General features: G+C 38.4%; 1 protein-coding gene across 1 annotated transcript in view; it reads right to left on the bottom strand.

Annotated features, from left to right (window-relative positions):
- MAP3K1 (mitogen-activated protein kinase kinase kinase 1) overlaps positions 1 to 22276 on the bottom strand; it is a 102725-nt gene that overhangs the window by 39037 nt on the left and 41412 nt on the right. The window contains 2 exon segments of the mRNA XM_032775362.2: positions 1849 to 2052; positions 3077 to 3227. Coding sequence (XP_032631253.1) covers positions 1849 to 2052; positions 3077 to 3227 — 355 coding nt within the window.

The following is a 22276-nucleotide window of genomic DNA, read 5'->3' as shown; positions in this document are numbered from 1 at the left end:
GGCATAGTTTGACTTCTATTTGGGGGAGCAAGGGCTGGCGAGGCATGAGTAAGCTCCACACAGTGGGGTCCAGGGAGGGAGCGCCACCTCCACCCCAACTCACTCAGGAGGCCACTAAGCCTGTCTGGGCTGTGTGGGGACACAACCAAAAAATATAAACTCTAAGGAGGGACTCAGCTCAAAAAGTTTTAAAACTGCTCAGGGTGCAGGGAGGGGATAGCTAGGGGCTGTGTGAAGTGAGGAGTGTAGCTCAGAGTACAGGGGCTACGGTGACCAGACACCCAAGTGTGAAAAATTGGGACAGTGGGTCGGGGGTAATAGGAGCCTATATAAGAAAAAGACCCAAAAATCGGGACTGTCCCTATAAAATCGGGACATCTGGTCACCCTAGCAGGGGGTGATAGCTAGGGGCTGTGTGAAGTGAGGGGTGTAGCTCAGGGTCAAGCAGGGGATAGCTTGGCAGGCAGGCGAGTAGCTCAGTCTCGGGGTACAGGAAGGGGGTTGCTAGGGTCTGTGTTGGGCGGGCTCCCAGTGCAGCTCGCAGCTTCAGTGGGCAGCAGCTGGAGCTCCCGACTTCAGTGCTGGGTCTCGGGGCACCGGGTTTCAGTTGCAGGGCTCCACGGCCCCCTTGAAAGGGCTCATGGACCCCCAGGAACCACTGGACTAAGCTTTACTTTGAAATTAACTTTATTTCCAGTGACAAAAAGTTACCAAAACTCATTCAATGGAAAAAAGTATATTAGCTACAAATGGAGGAAAGGCAAAATTGATTTTCTTAATTGTAATCTCGGTCTCTCCTAGCATGGTGCCACTGTTCCCAATGGAAGTTACAACTCATGGCATTTCTGACCAATCAGCAGAAAGGAAGCAGGGCGCTCTTCTTGGAAAATGAAAGTCTACAGCAGTAGATCTATCATGGGAGAAAGAAGTTAACTGCAAGCACTCTACCTTGGGCTCAGATCTATTGCTATTTTCTGTAGCAACTCCATGTGCTTTGCCCAAGATTTTCAGGAGTGGGAACCTACAGTCAGACTTCTTAATAAGTCAGACCACTTATTTAGGAGCATAAATTGGGATCCAGGAGCTTAACTTTAGGTACAGTTTCTCTTTTGCAAAGTGGTAGCAGATGTCCAGGGGCCTGTGTAGGTTGGCTTCCCAGTGCCAGAGAAAGCAGTGAAATGGAATCTAAGTATTCTATACTTATTCTAAATAAAGCTTGTTTTATTTGTACACATACACCAGTTCTCGAACAGAAGTGTTCACAAACAGCATGTAGCCAATTGCTTCTTCTAGAAATCTCAACCTAAAAACCAAGACCTGGTTCCCTGGGAGGACCTCTGCTTCAAGAATTGACTCCACTCAAAGATCCAGGAAGAGAGCAAACTCTGTCACCAGAACTTTACATAAGCCAACTAACACATAGCATGTGTCTTTCCAACACTGGATATTTTCTCATGTGCTAAGAACTTGGAAGGCTATGGGTAACAGCACCATCTGGTGACACCTGCCATAACAGATTCTATTTTTGAACATCTTGATCCAGGTTTATTTGCTACAAAAACAGATAAATCAAGCATGGAATCGCATCCTTCACATTTAGTTTCCTAACAACTATGAATGTAATATTTATTAGGCATACCACAGATTTTATTATCCTAAGTAAAATCACACGTGGGAAACCCCTTTGAACATGCATCTTCTCTCCAAAACCAGTAGTTAGAGATAGCCTTTGTTTACAGTTCAGAAGTACCAAATTTTGACATGCGTATAGCAATACCCCCTCTTCCATAAACAGTGACATCTCAAAATAAAGTCAAAACCATAATTATATTACATTTTCCAACTTACAGGCACTGGAGATACCCTTTTTCTTCTAACACCTGGAGATTCTGATTTAACAGTTCTAGAGGATGAGGACGAGGAGCTACTAGGAGAAGGGCTACGTCTTCCCTTCTGAGTTGAAGAAGCACTGCTTTGCCCTTCAATTTGAGATTCTATTGATAGTTTGTTGCTTTCAGAGCCATCACCTTTCACTGGGATTGGTTTTACCACCTTGGAGGAAATAAGTCACATAGTTTGTGGTTAGTAAAATGATCATCTTCTAAATAAAGCAACAGAACACACTAACTTGAAGTCTGTTTTGGAAACATATGTACAATGTTTATATTTATTTGTTTCGCATCAGATATATTCCCTTTATATTGAGACTATTAGCTATTCCCCAATTATTTTAGTGATCAGTGTTTGAGAGTCACAATGGCATTTCAAATGTGTGTGTATTAGATTAATTCCCATTCTGTTTTTCTTAGCAATCATATGTCCAAAATTAACATTCATTCGTGTCTATAATGTTAACAGTTTCTGCACGATTTTTGCCACCTTTGGTTCTTTCAAGTTATAGCTGAAACTATTTATTTAGCAATCTGAAGTCAAGAAGAAATGGCCAAGTTCTTTATTGTAAATAACTATGCTTTAGATCTTGCTCTTTTGCATGCATCTTTCAATGTTATTAAGACAAAACCAATCACAAGCCATCTTGCAGAAGAAGAGCAAAATGAACTCGCTGCATTTTGGTTTACATAAAGAATTTATCATGGAAAATGTTTTTTCCGGTGATAATCACTTGTGCTAGACAAATGGGGGATTAATACATCAAAGTTTTAAGAAAGTGATTTTTTTTTTAAAATTAGAAACAAAATCAGGGGGAGTTTGACTGAGAAAAAGAAGAGAAAATGCTTTAAAGTTTTATTCTGTAAACACAGCTACTTTGGATGTCAACAGAGGGCAGTGTTGTGACAATAATATTTTTAAGCAAAACAGTATCAGTTGAGCTATTTGACTTTCTAAGTACCAAACACATTGCAGATCTGTAAACTATACAGAATTAGCAACAAGTCTTCAAACAACCAATAAAAGTGAACAAAGAGATCACTAAGTGTAAGCAACCATAACTAAGATACAGGGTAGCGGGGTTTTAAGAACAAATATTTATTAAGCCGTCTTGGCACTTTTCACAATTGTAAATAATCAGTAAAATAATTCTAATTATTATTACCCTTTCTTGAACACTACTTACCACAGGGCCTCTCCTGCTTCTCCTTTCCAGCCATTCATGCTTCCAGGCTGGCATACATGTTGCCTTGAGTTTCTCCCTGATCATGCGCTCTTCTGGGCGGTCATCCATTTTCTGCAGCCCCCTGAGGGTTTCTTTATTCTCCATGTCACGACTAAAATAAAGAAAAAAAGAAAAAATAATCATAAATGTGATTGTCTTTAATTAAAATTAAAGACAAACACTGTGGTATTCTTAAATCTTGTACCATCATAAATTTCTCTCTCTCGCCTTACAATATAATTACCAAAACATTAATTCCAACTGGCTGGAGCAAGCCACTTAAGCATTACTGTGAACAATTTGCTACCCTGCTATTTGGAGCATAACTACTTTGAGGCATATTTACTTGAAATGTGTACTAGTCTGGGTATTAGACATCCAATAAGAAAGTCTTCTTTATGAAATACTAATTTGAACCAAAACAAAAACCCCAAATCAACCAATCCCCTGCTTCCAGAACCTCCCATAAAAAGCTCTCAAGTTTAAGGTTGCTCATATACCTATAGACACATGAAGGCTTGCAGTGTCTCATGTATTTTAAGACAATTTATAATATAAATAGTGTAGAAGATTTAGAAAGAGGAAGGTATATTATAAAAATATGTCATGCCACAAGTCATTGGTGTAAAGAAAAGCTTAGTGAAAGCACTTAACACTTAATTTGTTTAAATTAGAAAGGGAAGTCATAAAAGTAAGGATTAGTTAAGAGCTGCTTTCTGGACTATTTTTGACTCAAAAGCAGTCCTAGTCAGCTATCATAACAAAATATGTAGTCCACTAATATCACTATAATGAATGCTTATATGATTTTGACCTACAGCAAAGGAGTTGCCTGTAATACTCAAATATTTGAGTACACATGAGAACAGTCCAAAGGATTACCTGATTCCTTGAACTAACTGCGAAATCACCAAGAAAACCACATTCCTAGCCACAACACATGATCCCTTGCTATGTTCTAGAAGTTAGTTCATTTAAAAGAAAATAAATTGTATTTTTTCCAAAAGCAAATCCATCACCTAAACCCAATTAGACTATCAATCTGAATGGATGCTTATCAAAAATATTTTTAAAAAAAATCAAATTAATGTGGAAAAAATAGCGCTTTTTTAATAATTTGTCTACATAGAACAAATAATTTGCATATTTGCCACTGTTTCATATATACACACACACACACTTCTATCTTAACCTTCTAAAATGTTTATCTTACTTATGCAGATAGAACTTCACTACTATACATTGTCTTATGAGTTTTTTGTAAGTAATATTACTATTAATCTATAAAACAAAAATTATCTTTCCTGTGATAAAAATAAATTAAAAATGTCTCTTCTGTGCAACAATCCATATCTAATGGTGAAAAAGTGATTGTAAAGAATGAAAAAAAAAAAATACTTTGATCAAATGTTTTTGTTGGCCCAAAACAGCAGTGATCAATATTACAAGAATTTTTTTCTCTCATTGTAGAGACAAAGGAAACAAACTATCTAGAGACAGGAAATATCTTTTTCCTGTTCAGTGCAGAAGTGCCATACACAGATGGACATCAGAAAACAAAATATTTTCTTTTCTTTCAAGCAACATCCTCTAAACATACTGCTAATATGAGTTTGATTTTAGGTGTTTTATTGAAAGGGGCTGATTAATCTTAAATTTCTAAATACAATAAAAACTCCATCCAAATAACCAAACCATTTTAAACCTCTGAAAAAGTCAGGCCCAATATGAGTAATCAAGGAGATCAAATATATATTTAAACAAACCCAAAACTGGAATATTCAGAACTCTGCTGCATGAAATCTGAATCCTAATATAAACAACAACAAATTCTTCAATATCGTGAAAGACACAATATTATTTGTGATTCTGTAGTAGTCAGAGTTCCAGTCAAGAATGAGGCTCCACTGGGCTGTGGGCTACACAAGAATATACAAAATCACTCCGTAACTTATGTAGGGCCTTTTTAATATTCTTTCCTTATTCAGCCAAAGCACCCCAGACGACTATGGGAGCTTTATCTGAATAACGACATATAAGAATAAGAACATATAATCGTACAGCCACAAAAATCTAGGTGAGAATTTTAAAGTACTTAAACATCTAAAATATACTGTAGCTGTAATTTCAAATGCATGAATATTTTGTGTACAAGACAGAAAAACTATGCAAGCAACAAAAGAATGAAGCATACTATTTCATCTGTTCACATAACCATGATTAACTTCAACTGATATAAAAAAGTCTTAGTGGCCCTTGAACTTGAATTCATGAACAATGTAATACAACAGTGAAGGCTTCACAATCTGTACTTGTTCTCTAGAAAGCAGAAGCAACTATCTGTTCTCTCATGTGACAGTAAAACCAATACATTCTGACTTACAAAGAACTGTTGTTTTTAAATGTAGGTGGGATAGACCAGCTGAGTCTGAAAGTGTTGTCTCTAGTAATCTAAGATAAGTTCTGAAATAGGGCATTCTGCAATTAAGTATCATATATTACCACAGAATGCTGTTTTGGAAAAAAATTAAGAGATGTCACATCACTGAACTCAAACATAGTTTTAAGTGAAGTGCAGTATTAAAAATTCTTGTACTAAGCATTTAAGACAATCCCCTCCCCCAATGTGTGCATGGAATATCCTTGTATCTTGCAATATATTTTATAAACTGAGTTTATCCACAGTTGGGTCTGATCTTCATAACTAAGGCAAGACTCCCGCTGACTAAAATGGGCAATGGTAATTTTGAGTCATGTTAGCAGGATTGGTTCCTATATTACTCCACTTTAAAATCCTCAGAACAGTAAAAATAGCTTTTGATGGATTTTGTGAACTGCACCACTCCAACAAATCATCAAGCGCCTGATCTTGCAAGGTGCTGAAGACTAACTCTGATCCAGAAAAGTTTTTAGGCACAAACTCAACTTTTAAGCATGACAGTACTCCCAACTGAAGATTAACACTAAGCATGTGCTTAAGTGCTTTGCTAGAGCAAATGGAGAGCACCTGGCTGAATTTTAACATTAGATCTCTGTGAATAAAACTACAGCAATATTGCTAGCGGAATACAATCATCAGTAACTTTATGTGTGTACACACACACACACACACACACACTTCAGTTCACTTTTAACCAAATATACTTATAAAAGCCACACTCTTGCCACAGGTCATTTTTAGGACTACTACATAAAAGTACTCATATAATAAAAGATACAGATACAAATACAAGCTTAGGCAGTTTACTAATATTTGGAAGTTCACAGATAATTAGGAAGAATTATTTCTGATATACATTTTATGACCAACTGCTACAATGACATGAACTACTACTGGACCTACTTCTTGATATCAAGTGTTTGAGATTCAAATACCAGAAAATATAAATCTTTTATAACCTAAAATTAAATACCAACTGTTCAAAAACAAAATGGGAATTTGTTTCCAGTTGCTGTTCCTTAATAACTTCACTACCACCACCTGAAGAATGTCTAATTATTAAATTATCCATCTATTTAATGCACATTTTATAATATGTGATTATAGCTCATTCTTTCCACTGCATCAGGTGGCCATGTATTCAAGTAACAAACTAGATTCAGATTTATACTTAATGCAGATGGCAGGACCTCAGAGAGAAAAAAGGTTACATTCCTTTGTTTGAGGGGTTAAACAGATGTTCCCTATCTGCACATGCAGTTAGAAATTAGATAACATCTCAGCACTATAAAAATACAGTGCTATGTAAGTAAATTACATACAAAAATCTACATTAAAACAACATTAATTTAGGTTGCAAGATCAAGCACTGGAAAAACATGAAATATAAGAATTAAGGTTGCTAGTGCAACTGTATCATCTGAGCATTTCACAAACGCACAGATTGCATTTCAAATCAGAGTATTATCCTCATTTTACAGATGGGCTAATGGAGACAAAAACTTGCCTGAGGCCTCACAGTGAATTACTGGCAGAACCTCATGACTTTCAACACTGAGCTCGTTCCTTCAGGTCATGCTGCTTTACTGCCCAAATGTTAAGCATCCACAGCTCCTACTCACTTCAGTTGTAGTAGTGAGTGCTCTGTACTTCTGCAAATCAGACTCCAGGCTGGGTACACAGAACTGAGGAACAGACAATTAGTGGCCACTTGCCAAAATTTGTGTTTAAGTGACTTGCTCGGCATCACACAGGAAGTCTGTGGCAGATGCATGAATGGAACCGAGTTTTTCTGCCTTAAACACCAGAACATTTTCTTTTCCTGAAACACACTGCCTATCTCATTCTCTACACATTTTAACTTCTACAGCAGGAAAGGAAGGATTCCTAAAAACAACAGCCACATTTAGTACACTACCCTCATTCATTCCTTGAGCCCCATCCATCCTGTGCACTGAATGTGGCAGGAGTCCTTTGGAAAAATGGTATGTGATCACATAAGTTACGTATGTTAGCACGATGCATATACACAAGGAGAAGAATTAGGGTTGCATGGGCAGACAACACAGCTTTCAAGAGCCATGACCTATAACTTAAATGACTTGCTTTTAACATTTTTTTACATGTAATTTCCTAAATGTATTTTTAAAGGTAAAAATAAATTATATTATGCAATTGTAATAACCCCCACATAATGCATCATCAGGCACTGAGAAACTAAGGGTAGGTCTACGCTGCAATTAAACTCCTCTGGCTGGCCCACATCATTTGACCTGGCTCACGCTGCAGGGCTGTAAAATTTCAGCATAGACATCCAGACTTGGGCTTGAGCCTGAGCTCTGGGACCCTGTGAGGGGGGAGGGTCCCAGAACCTGGGCTCCAGCCCAAGTCCAAACACCTACACTACAATTTTACAGCTCCACGGATCCCTGTGAGCCCTAGTCAGCTGGGTATTTAACTGCAGTGTAGGCAAACCCTAAGGCCTTGACTACACTCACACTTTACAGCGCTGCAACTTTCTCGCTCAGGGGTGTGAAAAAAATACACCCTTGAGCATAGCAAGTTACAGCGCTGCAAAACGCCAGCGTAAACAGTGCCCTAGCGCTGAGAGCGCGGCTCCCAGAGCTGCAAGCTAATCCCCACGGGGAAGTGGAGTACGTACAGCGCTGGGAGAGCTCTCTTGCAGCGCTGGCGCCGCAACCACACTCGCACTTCAAAGTGCTGCCACGGGAGCACTCCCGCAGCAGCGCTTTGGAGTTTCGAGTGTAGCCAAGCCCTAAGTGATTTGTACTGAGTGTGTGAGGTAGACAGAACAAGCTTGACACTTCCCCCACACAACTAAAGGTGTGACCAGGAGCTGGTCTGCCTCTGCTCTCTGAAAACCCCAGGCAGCAGCGTGCTGCTGTTACACTGACAGCAAGAGACTTGGGTCTTCAGAATATTGGCTTGCTGCCAAAATTATTATGAGAAATGCAAACCAAAAATGAGAAGTGTTGATTTTCAACTTCCAATAGCTCACCCAAACCTGAGTGGAATTTCATGGAGCAAGCACAAGGGCATGTTCCTAGCCCCAAGGCTTTCTCCCTGATAAATTTCAAAAGTCTTCTCCAAACAATGCAGGTAGTAGAGCTTCTCAAAAACGATTACAAGAATCTTGTATTATGTAAAGTTTTGGCCAACTTAAATACAGAGGCTGTTGCCAGCTCCTATAATAATGAAGTGAAAGATTCCATAGCAGTTTCCTAAAAAGTAGGTTTCTGAATCGGTGTTCATAATAGTGAAACAGAGAGAGTGTCCATAGCTTTGTGAAAACTATTGCTTTTCACAGGACTGTCTCACTCACCTAGTAGGAGCACTGCACTCCCAATTTTGAATAACTATTTTACATTAAATATATAAAAGTTCAATAGGACCAATGCATTATATTAATAGTCTATGTTAAAGACAAGTTTTACATAACAGTGTGGAATGCAGATTTTAAAAATTATTTTTCTAACATTTTTTTTCAAAACCTGATGGTTTGTTATGTATCTATTTTGTACTGCTTTGTAAGGCCTGGTTTTCTAAAACACAGTATTACCCTACAATGACAATTTTAACAAAAGCATAGGGTACATAAAACTACATTATTTCTTTATAACAAAAGAAGGTTGTCTATTTTAAATGGTATATAAGCAGTGCAAAGCAAATTTTATTTTTTGAAAGTTCAATGTACTTAATACTGATTTTCTAGTAGTAAAGTACTGTTTTACATTAGACCAAGGGCTGCTCTAATCCATCTGTCTGCGGTCTCTCAACAATCGCAAACTATTAAGAAAGAAAACAAGGCATGTAACTAGCTTCTTCAGATAAGTAGTTTATTTAGTATACAGGTAAACTGACTTTTCCCATTAGTAGTAGAGAAACTAAGGGGGAAAAAAGCCCCACAACTTCTGAAAATAGGTAAAAGCAAATTCACTAGTAAAAGAAAAGCTCTGTCTGCCCTATCCATAAATACTCAGTTGTAAGAAATAAATCTAATTAGTAACTGTCCTAGTAACTTCTGTGTACATTTATGTGCCCACCTCAAGAAAGTTAGCTTGTTTGGCATGTGGGATCCTTAAAAGTAAACTATCCATTCTTTAGATCCTATCTTCTGGTTGCTAACATTTCAGTAATACTTTATGTTTTTTCTTTATTACCACCAGGATTTTTTTAAAAAAGGAAACTAACTTGTTCTTCCATATTTTCATACTCTGAAAGGAGAATTGCTCATTATTCGTCCCTAAATCCTTAACTCAGATCTACTGTCTTTTCTATTTTGGTAATGCTTACGCTGCACCTCGAAAGCACTTTATCCTGTAAGAGAGAATCTTAAAGGTTCTCTGCCTTCTCTCCCCAAACAGTCATCTACCCATGAAGAGAACTACAAACACAACACATTTATGGAAGTTTGATATGCTAATGACTTGCTAGTCAGAGGGGACATCTGGCTATATATAATAAAGAATGAAATATTCAGAAGCTCTAACTAGACAAGCAGAATCATAATGAAATTTATTAAAACTCTGTAAGGAGGTAGTGAATGAGAAAGCTTCTACTTCTGGAAGAACAAGGGTCTCTAAGACCAAAATCTTCAAAGCTGGATGCCTAATATTAGGTACCTAAATAAGAGGCCTGAATTACAGAGGTGCTGAATATGGACCTACTGTTCCTCAGCACCTCTGAAATTCAAGCCATTTAGGTAAATGAATATAGGTTGTACTACTCATTTTGACTTACTTATTTTGTACCTTAGGCACACAAATTCATGTAGCTATTTAAGAAGAGCACTCCTGAATAAGTAAAATAATAAATACTGACGTATGCTGCAAGACAGTGCTTGCAAACAAGTTGATAAAATGGGCTTATCTTCTTAAAATAGAAAGCAAATAATCACATAAAAAAGGAGTATAACAACAGATCCTAGATCTATTTAATCTGCCTTTCAGGACTGCTATGCCAATTTATATGTATTGCAGTACACAAATTCTATGAAGCAGATACAAGTGTTTTTTAAAAAAGTAAAAACTATCAATTTTCAGAATATGAGAGAATCTCTGGGCATAGATTCAAAGGGCTATTAATAGGTGAAGTTTGGGGAAAACCTAGTATTCTCTGTCTACACAGCCCAGTTCTTTAAAACTTTTAGGCAAGAACTTGTTCCTTTATTAACGAGAGTGCTGAAATTCTAGATCACAGTAGTCTCATAGAAAGTATACACCAGACCCCCACAAACTATGGGGTGCATGGAGGAACATTCAGGGGTGTATAGCTGGGGCCCAGGCCAGCCCCTCCGTGGCATTAACAACTGACTGAAGAGAGGATACTGGGCTAGATGGACCATTGGTCTGACCCAATATGGACATTCTTATGTTCTTATCTATATACATATACATCTAGATACAAAAATTATTCTAAAATATTGACAACACGAGGTTTATCAAACAATTCACACAAAAACTCAACATGTTTATTACTGGAAGGTAATCTTCAAATAATCTAGGATGTACACAACTAAATCTTGTACCAATGCAGGTTCTGGCCGGACCCAAATGAGAGTGCCAATATAGGACAAATTGCTTGAAGCAGGGCAGTTACAGCCCAAGGCTGGGGTTTTTCCACCTCTAAGGCAAACCAAACCAGCCAGCCAAAGAGGACTTTGATCTCACTCCACTGGCTAACCACAAGTCACATAAGCAATTCCCTTAGACACAGGACTGCCCAGAGGGGTAGGGGGGGCGGCAAGTGGGGCAATTTGCCCCAGGCCCTGGACCCCGCAGAGGCCCCTGTGAGAATATAGTATTCTATAGTATTGCAACTTTTTTTTTTATGGAAGAGGCCCCCAAAATTGCTTTGCCACAAGCTACAGCGCTGTAAATCCAGCGCAGCTCCCAGCTCTGTAAGCTAATCCCCTCAGGGAGGTTGCATACCTGCAGCACCGGGAGAGCTCTCTCTCAGCGCTGGAGCCGCGACCACACTCTCACTTCAAAGCCCTGCTGCGGAAGCGCTCCCGTGGCAGCGCTTTGGAGTTTCAAGTGTAGCCAAGCCCTAAGTCTCTGGAGTACATCCACAGCTGGGATGGGTCATTCAGTCCTTTGCGTAGAGCTTCCATTTGTAGCAAAGTCCCTCCAGAGGTAAGAAGCAGGACTAAAGACCAGATGGAGATGAGGTATCAGCCTTTTATAGTCTTTTCCAGGTGTAACATCACCCCTTTGTTTTTACTGTGGAAAATTATGGCAAAATGGAGTCTGGAGTCACATGGGCAAGCTCCTGCATACTTTGCTGAGGTACAAGGCATATTTGCCTTCTCTCAATGGGTCAGTTGTGTAGCTGATGGTCTTTAATGGGTCATCAAGCAGGCTAGGCAGAGCTAACACCACCTTGTCTGGGGTGTCACCCAGAAGCACAGCATAAGTTTGAAATACAGACAGTATGTAGCTAATATTCATAACTTCAACTACAAAAATGACACATGCATACAGACAGCATAATCAGAACCAGCAACTCATAATCTGGTCTTAGACACCTCATTTGACCCCCTTTGTACAAGATTTGGTGCCACTACAGGACCTTCGTTGCAACCATGTTCTATATGGTCCCACTTCAAATCAGTAACATGACAAATCTACTATGCCTGATCTAAGAAACTGGAATCTGCTTTATCATCGCAATTCAATGACAGCCTTCAACTGGGTTGAGAGGCTATTGTTGGTTACCAACTTTTAAAAACAATATCAACAGTATAACTTATTTTCTTACACAGGTATCAAGAGAGAAAGGTAATGACAAATTTAAACACCGAGTGCATGTCTTGTAAGAGCAGAGTTTAGGTAAATGACTCACTCCCAGAAATAATGCCACTAAAAAGGAGAATGAGATAAGGATGTGTGTTATTCTATTTGTCTGAACAACAGACCTGTCTACTGGGGGGAGAGAAACGAATATGAATGTTACAAAACCCCAAATTGAAACCACAGGAAAAAAATATCCCTCTTTATAGATAACATGAGAACGTCCATATTGGGTCAGACCAATGGTCCATCTACCCCAGTATTCTGCCTCTGACAGTGGCCTATGCCAAATGCTTCAGAGGGAATGAACAGAACAGGCAATCATTGAGTGATCCATCCCACCTTCTGGCAAACAGAGGGTAGGGACACTCAGGAGCATGGGGTTGCATCCCAGACCATCTTGGCTAATCAGTAGTGACACACCTATCCCCTAGGATTCAAAAAGAACTAAATAAGTTCCTGTTTTGGCCTTCACAACACCTCCTGGCAGGTTGACTGTGCGCTGCGCGAAGAAGAACTTCCTTCTATTTGTTTTAAACCTGCTGCCTATTAATTTCACTGGGTGATCCCTGGTTCTTGCGTTATGTGAAAAATAAATAACACTTCCTTATTAACTGGTGAGGAGAAAGTGAAGATTGTATAGACCTTTATCATACCCACCCCCACCACACACACACCCTTAGTTTTCTCTTTTACAAGCTGAAAAGTCCCAGTCTTTTTCATCTCTCCTCATACAGAAGTTGTTCCATACCCCTAACAATTTTTGCTGTCCTACTCTGTACCTTTTCCAATTCTAATACATCTTTTTTGAGATTGGGTGACTAGAAATGCATGTAGTATTCAAGTCACTGGCATACCCTGGATTTATATAGAGGCATTATGACATATTATTGCATCTTATTCAATCCTCATCTTTTGCGCCAGCAGTTCTCCAAGAGCTAACTAGCTGTAGCCAAGTCTTGGGCTATAAAGGAAATATTTTAAAAAGTGAAGTGTATATACTAATGAAACAAGAAAATATAGTAAAGCCCAAAATTTCATGTTTTCTCTAATGGATCTCTAAAAGAAAAAAAAATCTTAAATATGCAAGTGAAACTCATTTTATAAAACTAACTTCCCTCATCTTCTGCAAAAATTCCAAAAGGAAGCCAAAGCCTGAAATAAACAATACAAGTAGATTAGGGGTTCTCAAACTTCATTGCATTGTGACGCCCATCTGCTGATAAAAATTACTTCACAACCCCAGGAGGAGGGACCAAAGCCTGAGCCTGCCAGAGTCCTACTTCCCCAGGTCGGGGCGGGTGGGAGTGGGAGGGGGGAAGTCTCATCACTCTGGGCAGCGAGGGGCCAAAGCTGAAGCTCAAGGGCTTCAGCCCTAGGCAGGAGGCTTGCAACCTGAGCCCCGCCGTCCAGGGCTGAAGTCACTTAACTTTTCCATACTCGAAGTTTATAAAACAGAAGTTACTGTATTTTTTTGTTTTACTACCGATTATAAAGGGGCACTGAGGCCTTAATTAGTGGTTGTAAAGTTCTTTACAATCTTTGGATGGAATGCAGTGAAAACCTTGGGAATCCTAGAAAGAACCACAATCAGGTACAGATTTCAACTGCTTTCAAGAAAAATCCAACAAACAAGAAGTAGCCATGTCATTAAGGGGGACTGCTCAAAGATGGAAGTTTTCTTTTTAATATCCAAAGGGTTTTTTATTCAAAATTTAAATCAGTAAACCAAGAAATGTTATTTGCAATATTTTTGCAAAATTTCTTCATCCATTGCTTTTCCCGTAATCCATACTGAGTTCTCTGGAAAGAATTTGTAGGTAAAGATGCCTTTATTGAGTATAGTGCATCTTTAGCAACTATTTAGAGTACGTCTATGCATACTGTGCTGCAGCACATCTGGTGAAGACATTATGCTGGCAGAGAGCTCTCCTGTGAACATAAAGAAACTATCTTCATGAGTGCCATAAACTATGTTGGCGGGTGCACATCAACACTTGTGTCGGTGTAATTTATGTTGCTCGGGGGTTAGCTGAGGGTGGACCATTCACACCCCTGGGCGACATAAGTTTTGCTGACAGAAGCTGTAGTGTAGACATAGCCTTAGACTTTTCACTTTTGTGTTTGACAGGTACTGTGACTTTTCCAGGAGCCTGAATTTGGTGGAGCATGCTGTGCCTCAACATAGAAGAAAGGAAAATGATTCTGCCTATTTATTTCTCTAGGCTGTTTTGAAAGGAAAAGCTGCTATACAACATGACCCTGGGCTTTAATTGTCCACAATCTATCCTCAAATACTGTATAAATTAGTCTGTTTAATACACGTTGCATTTCAGCTGCTTCTGAGCAGTATGCTTTGATGGTAACTAAATATAATCAAGCTATTGTTGTGTGTGTGTTAGATTGTTGTGTGTGTTATATGTTCTAAACTGGAATAGTTTGCAAGATAAATGTAGTTTTATTTGGATCTTTTATTGATAGATGGCTATTGTTGGTAAACTGCCACATTTCCTGGGTACTTGTTAAAGATAAAGGAGAATAGACAGGGTCTAAGATGTCAGGATCCCTGGAGGGAATGAATACTGAAACTGACTGCAAAGCCTTTTGTTATCAAATTCTATTTACATGGAATTTGCTGTCTGCAACTTTTAAGATCACTGGAGTTGAAAAGCTGGAGCTTTAGTAGAGTGGGATTTCCTTGATATTCTGCTCATATATTTCTCTTGTATTAATTTGTGGTTTTGCAATTTCTTTTAGATTAATGTTTTTGAAAATACTGATTATGTCCCCCTCTCCTTTCTCACCAGAACTGCCTTTCAAAAGAGGTAGAAAGTTAGGGGGTTTTCACGAACTATCAAAATAATGAATTAGATGAATCAAGTGGCCATATCCCAAAGTACATTGCATCTGAGGACCATACTGCAGGGACAGTACACATATTACATACTGGAAGTTGTAAAGTACATAGAAGCATAAGCAGGATAGGAGTACAAAGTATATCTTTATTTCAGGGCCAGGAACACATGTAGGAGGCACAGGAGAAATCATACCCTGAATCAGTAGCAGACTATGCTCAACAGATTCTAATTCACCCACATACTCTGTTTTGGTTATTTGGGCTTTTCACAACCATTTTGATTTTACGTTGCCTCACTAAAGAGTATCAGACAGTATTTTGGGGCAATTCACCTTTTCAACACATTGGATAAAATCAGTTCTCTGACTTAGGAATCAGCCTATCAGCTGAAACCATAATCATCATTTTTAGCCATGCACTCTTGAAATTCTTGATGGCATTCACTTTTTTTCTGGCCTCTCTCTTCAAAGCGTATCACGTTACACTATCTCCCCCCAAAACCCCCCACCAATCTCCACCCTCAATTCCCCTTGCAAACAAATCTGTTCTATTAGCCCAGAAATTGAGCTATATTTACCTTGCCTCCAACACGTATCCAGATTAAATTTACTCAGCCACAACTTGCTTTGCTGAATTGGAGTATAGCTTTTGCAAAATAGACTCTTCTTCGTTTCACTGGATATCTTTTGTGTTTTGTACAGCATGGAGTACATTGTGTTTAACAAATAATGGAGATCTATTCTTGGAAATGAAGATCCTCAATTCTATTCTTGATGGAGATGCATGGGGTTTAGCTGGCAGCAGCTGCTTGTGCCTATGGCTTCATTTTGATAGTGTACTGTAGATAGGGTGCATGCTCCACCCATAGTGCACAACCAATGAAGCATCTACAATCCTTTTGTCCCAGACCCACCACAAATGTGTGGCCACAATTAGTGGCTCTAGGGGTCTCTGTCTGCTCCTGCCTGCACCCTCCCCCCCGCCCCTCGAATTAGAAATTTGCTCAGTAACAGGCTTTTTTATATCCATGCCCTGGAAGCTTTGGGATCACTAAGGCACCGATCCTATATAGACTTACACACAAGCTTAACTCTATGCCTGTAAGTAGTTCCATTGACTCACAGTACATAAAATTAAGTATGTGCCTAAGTCTTTAAGGAATAGGGCTGAACACAGCAGGTCTCTGCTACTCTAAATTTAGAAACGATCAGGTCTGACAGAAGATTCTGTTTTAGCAAGGTTCAAAGAGCTACTTTTGTAGGCAAGGTATATAAGTGTGCATGTACACAAGCAACTTGCTTATTTAATGTAACTTTTAATTAAATTCACATCCATACAGCTCTACAGAACAGAGTGATACCCATTCCCAATATACATTCAACTTGTGTGCTAATTCTGAGCTTCGTTTTCCTTGTCATAATAACCCTACTCTGTGGTTGTCAAATGGAGCATCAATTAAAAAATCTGCATATCAGATAATGAAGCCCCCCAGACAAAATATGTAAATAATAGAGTAACAAATCCTATTGTTTGTACAATAGCTAGTACTATGAAGAAAAATCTCCACTTTATTCTGTGGACACTTGCCACTCAGAAATTATCTTTTTAAAATATTAAAAGAAAATCGTTCTGTCTACTGTCCTTCTGTAGTGCCCGACATTGCAAAACTTAAGCAAGCAGTCTACATAGCTTTAAAGATATCCAATTTGTTTTGAAAAAAGTCCAGAACTCCATTTCCACTAGATGCCATTAACTGCATAATCAACTGACTTCCATGCTTTTTTACTATATTATGTTTCCTTGCTAGAAATAACTTTTTACAAGCCTTTGTGGTTTTGCATATGCTATTTGTGTATGGTTTGTTTCAAAAAGACTACCTCATGTGGAGAAGACTTAAAATTCTCATTCCAGTGATGTTTTGGGTATGTTTATTTTCTGCCAATAATTCTTTATTTTACAACTCCAAATAGTATTCTAAATTGCTTTCCCCCTTGTGATTTCTCCAGCACTGCTTGTTGCAGTAAATTTAATGGGCCACAATGTTGCATGGGAACGATATCTACATAGAACTCCATACTAAACTTCCATTAACTTTGAGGTAATGGCACTTTGTTTAGTGGATGCTCATTCTATCTGGTAATCAAAAACAATTCCCCACTTATTCTTAGAACTTATTTTGTTAATTTTATAAAAACTATGTACGGTCTCTATATTCTACCTAAACTCATTCTGTGCCTCCCATCACAACATTATTTAAGCCCTCTGGCACAGGAACCATGTGTTTGTATAACACCTAGCATGGTGGTGCCCCAATCAGCTGGGGCCTCTAGGCCAGTGGTTCCCAAACTTGTTCCGCTGCTTGTGTGGGGAAAGCCCCTGGTGGGCCGGGCCGGTTTGTTTACCTGCCACGTTAGCAGGTTCGGCTGATCGCGGCTCCCAGTACTGAGCGCTCCATCCAAGTCTTAGGACTCCGTAAAGTCCACTGTGCCTGGAATACCCTCTTCTCACCTGGATCTTGCTCTTCTTAAAGTCATTCTTTAAAAAAAAAATACTTATTATACAAAGCCTATAAAATCATAGTCCTCCCCTTAAAGAAGAATAAGCATATACACTGGAGGCACTTTAAACTAGAAGTATCTTTCAGAATGGTAAAAGATATTCCCTATATATAAAATGGGAATACCTTCAGAACCAGTAAAACTATGAGAAGTGTAGTTCATCTATTGTTTTAATCAGAATTCTAAACAACCCTAGTCACTTAATCATGGAACTACAAAGAGATGTGGATGGGGCATACAAGCCCCACAGTAACCTGGAATGGATTAATAAAATGCAGTGACCCCAACCAGTCTCTCCCTTCTACACCCATGCTAGGTGTCAGACCTGGAAGGAGATAAAAAGGTGGGAGCATGTCTTCGGGGGATAATGGAGAAGGAGAGCAGATCAGCAACTTCCAGGCTGTATGCAAAGCTTGGCTGAGGCCAAGAGTTAACTGAACAGTACAGTCGGCCAGAGCCTCCCTTAGGGAGAGTAGGCCTGACACAAACAGTGAGCTTGACTGATAACCAGACTCCATTGCCCATGTGTTAAAAATTTAAAACAAACACCTTCAGGCTCTCTCTCCTGCTGCACCACATACTTGGGAGACTCATCTTAAATTACCTCATCATCCACCTTCAAACTTCTCAAAACTCTCCTTTGCCGTCTACATAAAACTCTACAGTGAGACTGCTGGTGTGCTAAGACCACTGTCTATCACGCTGACCAATACTGTCTCATTGTTTCCTTGTACTGTCTGTATTTACTATTTGTCTGTATCCATCTGTTGTATTATACTTGCATTGTAAGCCACTTGGGCTAGGGAGTCATGTGGTGTTAGATCTCTCTTTAAAAAAAAATAGTTGCCATTTTCACAGGATGCAGAATGTTGCAACATGTAGATAGTAAATCTATGCAGTATGTTCAACCACTCAATAAGCAACCATATTTCAATTTAAACTCTCAAAGTCACACAGCATCATTCCACCACACAATGGAGTCTTGAAATGGCATCTTTGAAACCTCAAATTTTAATTATAAAATACTAATTGTGAATATTAGAAGTTACTAGTTTAAGTAACAACCTCAGCCATGAATGTTGGTGAAGTCACACAGGTCAATTTGCCACTGTTCATTGTTATACCATTATTGGCATCTTCTCCATTCTTAACTTCTCATATCCAGCTACTACTTGCTCCTGTCTTCTTTGAACTCCAGCCTAACATTCTTCTTCCCCAAACTGTCTCCATCTTTTGTAGATAGTCAAAATATTCCAGCTGCCTCTTCTTGATTTTCCCCATCTTCTCTCTTCATAGAATGTCATACTGCTCATGGTAGTAACATGAGACTTCCAAAGAATAGCTATTTGTCTTCGCACTCAGATAATCAGACCAAAGACAGATAATCAGACAAGTCTGAATTACATTGTCACCAGTACTCTTCTTCCTCTCCAAATGTTTTCAATTTCATACCACAAAGTGGTAGGAAGTTGAGATATTTATAAGCACTTCAGGTTGGTGGTTCTAGTCCACTGGGGCAAAAGGAATTAGCAAGTCAAATACATCAGTCACTGCCTCTAATTTAGTTCCACCCAACGGAAACATCTGGGATTTTGTAATAGGACAAACCCTGACTGATAAAGTAAAGGGTAAAAATTCTGTTTGGTTAGCCAGTGTTTTTCAAATCATTGTGTGTCCCACTTTAACTAATTTCCCAAGTATAAATCTTTTCTCCGGAGTACAATGCTTCTTGACTTTGCAACACCAAGTCTGACATTTATTGGGTTCATTATGCCCTAGACATTATACCAAATCCTTGTGATTCATTTGCTTACTCCTAGGATATGCACTCTTTAAACATTTAATTGAAACAAAGATCTATTAATAGAGAAATATTCTTTATCCATATCCCACTTGATGGCAATTAGAAGTATTTTACCTGATCATTTGCATTTTGGGATTTGGACTTTCAACATCCAGATTGAGGGCTCCTGGGCAGCCCTGTGTGCTGCTAATCAGGCAGAGATATCAGCCATAATTTAAGAATTCTGGTGCCAATTTTTCTTTCAATCATACCTGACAGTCATTCTCAATTCTGAAGCCCCAAGAGCACATTTAAAAGACTTGAAAACAGAAGCATTCCCACAACCCCTTCATACTGAACATAATCATGGGCGGGTCTTTGAAATAGCAGCTCAAAATCAGACAGCCTGAATTACCAGGTAAAGTTTACTTCCAAGAAATGGAATGCAGCCAATCCAGACTGTTAGAGCCCATAAATGTAGAGATAGGAAACTAAATCATTAACTACTGCTGTAATGTCCCTGAAGACTAAGCTTAGTCTTCAGGGACATTACAGCAGTAATGGATGGATGCATCAGTAATGGTGGATACAGCAGTAATGGTGGATGCAGCAGTTGAGGTCTGCAGATCCAAAGAGAATAGTGGAAATTATTTCAGAGTTTTAGAAATTTGACCCGTTTTAGTCCAAGAGGCAGTGCTGTATGCTTGTTTCTGCTAACTACATAATCTCATTTTCCAAACTCCCTCTGTCCACTCTCTTGTAGCTCACTCTGTACATCAAGACTGAAATTTAATTGGAAGCTCTGTGGGACTGGGACAATATTGTCTTATTTGAACTGAGAGGCGCCTCATACACTTTTTGGTGCTGTGAAATAAAATAAAATAAAAACTCCCTCTCTACTTGAATATTCCTTACGTCCAAGAAGAATGAGATATTCCAATCTTTGGGCTCCCTAATACACAAGCATTCAGATATAACACATCAAGAGGCATCCCAGCTTCTGAGATTTCATGAAAAAAGTGAATTGCATTTTCTTAAGGCTCAAATCCAATCAAAATATTTATGCACTCTGCACATTCAAGTCACACTTGGCCAATCTGAGTGAGAAGAAAAACTAGACAAAGGAAATCTAACATCACTTTAAGCACAAAACTGTTCTAATTTATCTTTGGAAACTCTGAGTTTCCTTTTACTGAATTTTATAAAAACAAAATGAAAGCACTGTGCATTATACCAAAAAAGTGTTCAAATATTGCAACATTAAGTCCACTAACAAGATCAAGTTATATGTTAAGATCAGTTCTATCTAAAGGGAGAGTGATCAAATAGGACAAAAACTGAAATCTATTCAAAGCAAAAATTTTGTCTCAAGTCATCATTCATTCAGTTGTGTGCATCGGCAAGATAGAAGCAAGAAGATCACACAATTCCCTAAAGTAATTATTCACAATACAGATTTAAGAGATGAGGTATTTATATAAAATACTACATACTTAAAAATATAAATTTGCCCACCCTCAGGATAACATTGTTCTATAGTTCAATGTAAAGGGTAATTTTGCTTTTTCAGTGCATTGAAATAAGGTTACTCAAAGCTACCTAAATTATTAAAAGGTTTCTTTTCTCCCATTGATATAGAGTAATAAGATAATTAGTATTCCATTATCAGTGTCAACCTTTCTGTTAATGATGCTTTCTAGCACAAAGTTCGTTCTTCAGAAACGAACTAGCTGACTGGCTACTGTGGCTGCATTTTGTCCATATCTACTTAAGCATTTTTAAATCTCATTGAACAAGAAAAGGTCTACTGCTAAAAGATCCAACTGAAGGTACTCTCTGGTTGTACAGACTTTCTTTTTTCCACAGTTTCAACTGTGAGCATATATGCCCAACTGCCATTGTCTTGAACACAAGAGATGTTCCATATTAGAGCTATTCCTCCACTGTGGCAAGAAACACACCATGCCTTCACCTCATTTGTGCCTCTTAATATTTCTCAATTTTGATTATTATTTCCCTGAAGCAAAAAACAAAATAAAATAGATGGCTAAAAATGTATGATGAAAAGCAAAGAAACAGGCTGAGCAATATTGGGAAGCTAGCATCTAGACTGATCTGAATAGGCAAAGCTATAACGATAGATTAACAGGCCACAGACTGAGAACACATTTGTCTACACTAGTGACAGTCTGAATCAGAGGAAAGAATGATAACATTTATTCTTAGATCTATTTAAACAAGTAACATACCAGACAGAATTATGAGGGGGAGGCGGGTGTCTTGAAAAGTATAAATTTTACCTCTGATTATTCTTGTACTTTAAAAAAAATACATACAAAATAAATAAAAATCCTATTGCTTTGAATCCGAGTTTCATATTTGTTACCTTGGTTTATGAAATGAAATTTATACCGAAATTATCTTAACTCTTAAAGGGAAAACTAATATGAACCACAAAAGTTCCAGTTTGTCTGTGGAGGTCATGGTAAAGAAAAAGTATATATAAGCACTCAATTTTTTTTTTCCCCATCATCAATACATTAAATTATTTCAAATACTTCATAACATTTAAAAAACAATTATACTTCATCTTTCTGCCCATATATGTGGCACCATCTTCATACTTCTACCAAGTTCCACAAGCCAGAGATTCTGCCATTGGCTGAAAGGTACTGGATATTATACCACATCCATAGTCAGAATGAATGCTG

Source organism: Chelonoidis abingdonii, chromosome 6, assembly GCF_003597395.2.
Source record: "Chelonoidis abingdonii isolate Lonesome George chromosome 6, CheloAbing_2.0, whole genome shotgun sequence".
Classification (NCBI taxonomy): Eukaryota; Metazoa; Chordata; order Testudines; family Testudinidae; genus Chelonoidis; species Chelonoidis abingdonii.
This window is presented reverse-complemented; position numbering and strand designations above follow the sequence as displayed.